Source organism: Oenanthe melanoleuca, chromosome 28 (genome assembly GCF_029582105.1).
Source record: "Oenanthe melanoleuca isolate GR-GAL-2019-014 chromosome 28, OMel1.0, whole genome shotgun sequence".
Lineage (NCBI taxonomy): Eukaryota > Metazoa > Chordata > Aves > Passeriformes > Muscicapidae > Oenanthe > Oenanthe melanoleuca.
Genome location: NC_079361.1, coordinates 4,343,678 through 4,351,004, shown reverse-complemented (window position 1 = coordinate 4,351,004; position 7,327 = coordinate 4,343,678). Strand labels below are relative to the sequence as shown.

At 45.9% G+C, this 7,327-nt stretch overlaps 1 protein-coding gene and 1 long non-coding RNA gene across 2 annotated transcripts; one reads left to right on the top strand and one right to left on the bottom strand.

Annotated features, from left to right (window-relative positions):
- Nucleotides 1–1,136: 1,136 nt before the first annotated feature.
- Nucleotides 1,137–2,370, top strand: LOC130264599 (uncharacterized). The gene is made up of 3 exons (XR_008842489.1): nucleotides 1,137–1,361; nucleotides 1,717–2,094; nucleotides 2,138–2,370. It is a non-coding gene; the product is annotated as an uncharacterized LOC130264599 (long non-coding RNA).
- A 902-nt stretch (nucleotides 2,371–3,272) lies between these two features.
- On the bottom strand, nucleotides 3,273–6,809 carry COPE (COPI coat complex subunit epsilon; the record flags this gene model as incomplete). The annotated part of the gene is made up of 4 exons (XM_056512903.1): nucleotides 3,273–3,323; nucleotides 3,792–3,866; nucleotides 5,516–5,584; nucleotides 6,648–6,809. Coding segments are annotated over 4 exons (354 nt in total), but the record flags the coding sequence as incomplete, so codon positions are not given.
- Between the last annotated feature and the right edge of the window lie 518 nt (nucleotides 6,810–7,327).

Sequence of the window (7,327 nt, the reverse complement as noted above, 5' to 3'; positions counted from 1 at the left end):
CCTTTCAGTGCCACCAGGGGACTCCAAAAATCCCAAAATTTGGGGGGTGGGGAAGTGAGAATTCCTAAAAAAATCCCAAAATTTGGGGGAAATGCACAGGTGAGAATTCCTAAAAAAATCCCAAAATTTGGGGGGGAAGTGCACAGGTGAGAATTCCTAAAAAAACCCAAAATTTGGGGGGTGGGGAAGTGAGAATTCCTAAAAAAATCCCAAAATTATTTGGGGGAAGTGCACAGGGTGAGAATTCCTAAAAAAATCCCAAAATTTGGGGGAAATGCACAGGTGAGAATTCCTAAAAAAACCCAAAATTTGGGGGGTGGGGAAGTGAGAATTCCTAAAAAATCCCAAAATTATTTGGGGGAAGTGCACAGGTGAGAATTCCTAAAAAATCCCAAAATTTGGGGGGTGGGGAAGTGAGAATTCCTAAAAAATCCCAAAATTTGGGGGGACTGCACAGGTGAGAATTCCTAAAAAATCCCAAAATTTGAAAGGAACTGCACAGGTTGAGAATTCCTAAAAAATCCCAAAATTTGGGGGGACTGCACAGGGTGAGAATTCCTAAAAAATCCCAAAATTTGGGGGAAATGCACAGGTGAGAATTCCTAAAAAATCCCAAATTTTGGGGGTGGGGAAGTGAGAATTCCTAAAAAATCCCAAAATTATTTGGGGAACTGCACAGGTGAGAATTCCTAAAAAATCCCAAAATTTGGGGGGTGGGGAAGTGAGAATTCCTAAAAAATCCCAAAATTTGGGCGGACTGCACAGGTGAGAATTCCTAAAAAATCCCAAAATTTGGGGGGTGGGGAAGTGAGAATTCCTAAAAAATCCCAAAATTATTTGGGGGAACTGCACAGGTGAAAATTCCTAAAAAATCCCAAAATTATTTGGGGGAACAGAACAGGTGAGAATTCCTAAAAAATCCCAAAATTTGGGGGGGAAGTGCACAGGTGAAAATTCCTAAAAAATCCCAAAATTTGGGGGGGAAATGCACAGGCTGAGAATTCCTAAAAAATCCCAAAATTAGGGGGAACTGCACAGGTGAGAATTCCTAAAAAATCCCAAAATTTGGGGGAAATTCCATGAGGATTTCTGCCACAAAAATTCCTAAAAAAAAAATCCAGCTTGGACCTGGCAGGGATTGGGGAAAATTCAGGAAAAAACCAGAATTATTTTTTCTTATTTTTACTTTTATTTTTATTTATTTAATTTATATTTCTTTAATTTTTTGGGTTCCAGGGGGAATTTTTTGAGTTCCAGAGGGAATTTTTTGGGTTCCAGAGGATTTTTTTGTATCCCAGAGTGATTTTTTTGTGTCCCAGAGGGAATTTTTTTATCCCAAAGGGAATTTTTTGAGTTCCAGAGTGGAATTTTTGTGTCCCAGAGGGGATTTTTTCAGTTCCAGAGTGAATTTTTTGTATCCCAGAGAGAAATTTTTTGTGTCCCAGAGGATTTTTTTTGTGTTCCAGAGAGAATTTTTTGTGTCCCAGAGGTTATTTTTTCAATTCTAGAGGATTTTTTTTTGTGTCCCAGAGGGAATTTTTGGGTTCCAGAGTAAATTTCTTGTATCCCAAAGGGAAATTTTTGTATCTCAAAGGGAATTTTTTGTATCCCAAAGGGAATATTTTGTATCCCAGAGGGTTTTTCTGTGTCTCAGAGAATTTTTTGTGTCCCAGAGCGAATTTTTTCAGTTTCAGAGGATTTTTTTTTGTGTTCCAGAGTGAATTTTTTGTATCCCAAAGGGAATATTTTGTGTCCCAAAGGGAATATTTTGGATCTCAAATGGAATATTTTGTATCCCAAAGGCAATTTTTGCATCCCAAAGGGAATTTTTTGTGTCCTAGAGGTTATTTTTTCAGTTCTAGAGGGTTTTTCTGTGTTCCAGAGTGAATTTTTTGAGTTCCAGAGTGAATTTCTTGTATCCCAAAGGGAATATTTTGTATCCCAAAGGGAATTTTTTGCATCCCAAAGGGAATATTTTGTGTCCCAGAGGGGATTTTTTTGTATCTCAAAGGGAGTATTTTGTATCCCAAAGGGAATATTTTGGATCTCAAAGGGAATATTTTGGATCTCAAAGGGAATATTCTGTGTCCCAGAGTGAATATTTTGCATCCCAGAGGGAATATTCTGTGTCCCAGAGGGGATTTTTTGTCCCCCAGAGGGATTTTTTGTGTTCCAGAGTGAATTTTTTGGATTCCAGAGTGAATATTTTGTATCCCAAAGGGAATTTTTTGTATCTCAAAGGGAATATTTTGTATCTCAAAGGGAATATTTTGGATCCCAAAGGGAATATTTTGGATCTCAAAGGGAATATTTTGTGTCCCAGAGGGATTTTTTGTGTTCCAGAGTGAATTTTTTGTGTCCCAAAGTGAATTTTTTAGATTCCAGAGTGAATATTTTGTATCCCAAAGGGAATATTTTGCATCCCAAAGGGAATTTTTTTGTATCTCAAAGGGAATATTTTGTATCCCAAAGGGAATATTTTGGATCTCAAAGGGAATATTTTGGATCTCAAAGGGAATATTCTGTGTCCCAGAGGGAATATTTTGCATCCCAGAGGGGATTTTTTGTCCCCCAGAGGGATTTTTTGTATTCCAGAGTGAATTTTTTGGATTCCAGAGTGAATTTTTTGGATCTCAAAGGGAATATTTTGCATCCCAAAGGGAATATTTTGTATCTCAGAGGATTTTTTTGTGTCCCAGAGGGAATATTCTGTGTCCCAGAGGGAATATTCTGTGTCCCAGAGGGAATATTCTGTGTCCCAGAGCGAATTTTTTAGATTCCAGAGTGAATATTTTGTATCCCAAAGGGAATATTTTGCATCCCAAAGGGAATATTTTGCATCCCAAAGGGAATATTTTGTATCCCAAAGGGAATATTTTGGATCCCAAAGGGAATATTTTGGATCTCAAAGGGAATATTCTGTGTCCCAGAGTGAATATTTTGCATCCCAGAGGGGATTTTTTGTCCCCCAGAGGGATTTTTTGTATTCCAGAGTGAATTTTTTGGATTCCAGAGGGAATATTCTGTGTCCCAGAGGTTATTTTTTCTGTGTCCCAGAGGGATTTTCCCTGTCCCAGAGGTTATTTTTTCAGTTCTAGAGGGTTTTCCTGTGTCCCAGAGGGAATTTTTTGGATTCCAGAGTGAATTTTTTGTATCTCAAAGGGAATTTTTTGGATCCCAAAGGGAATTTTTTGGATCCCAGAGGGAATATTTTGTATCCCAAAGGGAATATTTTGCATCCCAGAGGGAATTTCTGTGTCCCAGGGTGTCTGTGCTCAGGCACTGGGTGCATACTGCAGGGCCAGCCGGTCAAAGTCGTTCTCCTACAGCCACAGCCAAACACAAATGCATTAATTAATTATTCATTAATCACCACCAATCAATCACCCTCAAATCCACATTTATTACCTCTCCCCTAGCTCAACACACCCCAAAACTGAAGGAATTCCAACAACAAATCTCTTTTTTTTTTTTTGTAATTTGCTGCTTTTTCCTTTCCCCTCTCTCCTCAAATTCCCTCTCCCAGTTTTTCCTGTTCCAGCACGTTAAAATTAAATTTTAATTAATTAAATAATTAAAATCCAAGGTGGGGAAAAAAATTAAATTTTAATTTTTGAATTAAAAATCTGCATCTTTTTTTTGTAAATTTTTTCAGGTTTGAGATTCTTAAAAATGCTGAAAAACTGAACGAATGGAGCTGCCCCCTGGGGATTTTTTTGTGATCAGAATGTGAAAAATTCAATTTATTTGATTTATTTCTATTATTAATTATATTTTTTTCCCTTCCTTACCTTGGCCTGGTACTCCTTGATGAAGGGATGGTTTTTATGAGCATCTTTCAGCTGGGACAGGTAACGATTGGTGACCTGGGAGGGGACAAAAAAATGGAAATTTTGAGATGGCAGAGTCAGAGTGGAACAAATCCCACCTAAAAGTGATTTTTTTTACACCTAAAATCCTGATTTTTCTCTCACTGTCCCATCTCAAACCAGCAGGATCCATGCACATGCTTGGAATCAAAAATAAAATAATTCAAAATAAACTTTCAGTGCTAGTTTTGAGTTTAAAAAAAAAAAAAAAAATCAGAACTTAGAACTCCAGATGTTTTTCCTGCCCAGGTTTTTTTCTCAGTAATGTGGAATTATGGAATTATGGGTTGGAAAATCACTAAATTCCATGAGAAAGGACAATTCCTGCTATTCCCAGCACTACCCTGGAGCTCTCCATTCCCAAAATTCTCCCATTTGTCCCCAAATCCTGCTGGGGACCCAGGAAAAGCCAAATTCCCAATTTCCACCCTCAGGGAATTCCCTGAGCTGGGAATTCCCAATTTCCATCTGCTGGGAATTCCCTGAGCTGGAACTCCCAGTTTCCATCCACTGGGAATTCCTGATTTCCATCCTCAGGGAATTCCTGATTTCCATCCACTGGGAATTCCCTGAGCTGGAAATTCCCAATTTCCATCCTCTGGGTCATTCCCTGATGTGGGAATTCCCAATTTCCATCCTCAGGGAATTCCCTGAGCTGGGAATTCCTGATTTCTATCCTCAGGGAATTCCTCATTTCCATCCACTGGGAATTCCCTGAGCTGGAAATTCCCAATTTCCATCCACTGGGAATTCTCTGAGCTGGGAATTCCCCATTTCCATCCATTTGGAATTCCCAATTTCCATCCCCAGGGAATTCCCAATTTCCACCCCCAGGGAATTCCCAATTTCCATCCCCAAGGAATTCCCAATTTCCACCCCCAAGGAATTCCCAATTTCCACCCCCAGGGAATTCCCAATTTCCATCCCCAAGGAATTCCCAATTTCCACCCCCAGGGAATTCCTCATTTCCACCCCCAGGAAATTTCTCATTTCCATCCCCAGGGAATTCCCAATTTCCACCCCCAGGGAATTCCCAATTTCCACCCCCAGGGAATTCCCAATTTCCACCCCCAGGGAATTCCCAATTTCCATCCCCAAGGAATTCCCAATTTCCACCCCCAGGGAATTCCCAATTTCCATCCCCAAGGAATTCCCAATTTCCACCCCCAGGGAATTCCCAATTTCCACCCCGAGGGAATTCCTGATTTCCATCCATTGGGAATTCCCAATTTCCACCCCCAGGGAATTCCTCATTTCTATCCCCAGGAAATTTCTCATTTCCATCCCCAGGGAATTCCCAATTTCCATCCCCAGGGAATTCCTCATTTCCACCCCCAGGGAATTCCTCATTTCCACCCCCTAGGAATTCCCCATTTCCACCCCCTGGGAATTCCTGATTTTCACCCCCAGGGAATTCCCAGTTTCCATCCATTGGGAATTTCCAATTTCCACCCCCTGGGAATTCCTGATTTTCACCCCCAGGGAATTCCCAATTTCCACCCCCAGGGAATTCTCGATTTCCATCCATTGGGAATTCCCCATTTCCACCCCCAGGGAATTCCTGATTTCCATCCTGTGGCTCATTCCCAGTTCCCAGCCCAGGGCCATCCCATGGAATTTGGGAGCCGTTCCAGAGCCCAGCTCACCTCGGGGGCCTTGCCCAGGTGCTGGGACAGCACCACCAGGTTCAGCAGGGTCTCAGGGTGGCTGCTGTCCTGGAAAAGAGCAGGGTCAGCCCAGCATGGGGACAGGGACACTGGGAGGGGCTGCCAAGGGACCTGGGGCATTTGGGGATGTAGTTCCCGGAAATCTGGGGGTGCCACATCCCTGGAAATGCCCCAGGTCAGCTTGGAGCTGCCTGGGATTGTGGGGATGGGACTGAGGGGTGGGATTGTGGGGATGGGATTGATGGGATGGGATCCATGGGATTGATGAGGTGGGATTGGTGGGGTGGGATTGGTGGGGTGGGATTGGTGGGGTGGGGTGAGATTGATGGAATGGGACTGATGGGATGGGATCCATGGGATAGGATGGGATTTACTTGGATGGGATTTATGGGATAGGATGGGCATTCTCATGGCTGTGGTCTGGGATTGGGGCCATTCCCATGGCTGTGATCTGGGATTGGGGCAGTTCCTATGGCTGTGATCTGGGATTGGGGCAGTTCCCATGGCTGTGATCTGGGATTGGGGCCATTCCCATGGCTGTGATCTGGGATTGGGGCCATTCCCATGGCTGTGATCCGGGATTGGGGCCATTCCCATGGCTGTGATCTGGGACTGGGGCCATTCCCATGGCTGTGATCTGGGATTGGGGGCAGTTCCCATGGCTGTGATCTGGGATTGGGGCCATTCCCATGGCTGTGATCTGGGATTGGGGCCATTCCCATGGCTGTGATCTGGGATTGGGGCCATTCCCATGGCTGTGATCTGGGATTGGGGCCATTCCCATGGCTGTGATCTGGGATTGGGGCCATTCCCATGGCTGTGATCCGGGATTGGGGCCATTCCCATGGCTGTGATCTGGGACTGGGGCCATTCCCATGGCTGTGATCCGGGATTGGGGCCATTCCCATGGCTGTGATCTGGGACTGGGGCCATTCCCATGGCTGTGATCCGGGATTGGGGCCATTCCCATGGCTGTGATCTGGGATTGGGGCCATTCCTGTGCCATGATCCAGAACTGAGGCCATTCCCATGGCTGTGATCTGGGACTGGGGCCATTCCCAGCTGGGATTTGGGCCACTCCCAGGCAGAATTGTGGCCCTCCCCTCCCTACCTTGTCCAGGGCCTCCTGCAGCAGCCCCTCGGCCTCGTCCCAGCGGCCCTGGCCCATGGCAGCCGCAGCCTGCCCGTTGAGCAGCGGCAGCGCCGGCGAGCAGCGCTCCGCCAGCTCCTGGAACGTGTAGAAGGCGTCCTGCAGCTTCTCCCCGCCCTGCAAGGGGACAGGGACAGGGTCACTGCAGGGACAGGGTCACTGATGGGACAGGGACAGGGTCACTGATGGGACAGGGTCACTGATGGGGACAGGGCAGGGTCACTGCAGGGACAGGGTCACTGCTGGGACAGGGACAGGGTCACTGCTGGGGACAGGGTCACTGCTGGGGGCAGGGTCACTGCTGGGGACAGGGACAGGGTCACTGCTGGGGACAGGGTCACTGCTGGGACAGGGTCACTGCTGGGGACAGGGATGGGGCAGGCAGGGTCACTGCTGGGACAGGGATGGGGCAGGGTCACTGCTGGGACAGGGCAGGGTCACTGCTGGGACAGGGTCACTGCTGAGACAGGGTCACTGCTGGGGACAGGGACAGGCAGGGTCACTGCTGGGACAGGGACAGGGTCACTGATGGGGACAGGACAGGGTCAATGCTGGAGACAGGGACAGGACAGGGTCAATGCTGGAGACAGGGACAGGCAGGGTCACTGCTGGGACAGGGTCACTGATGGGACAGGGCAGGG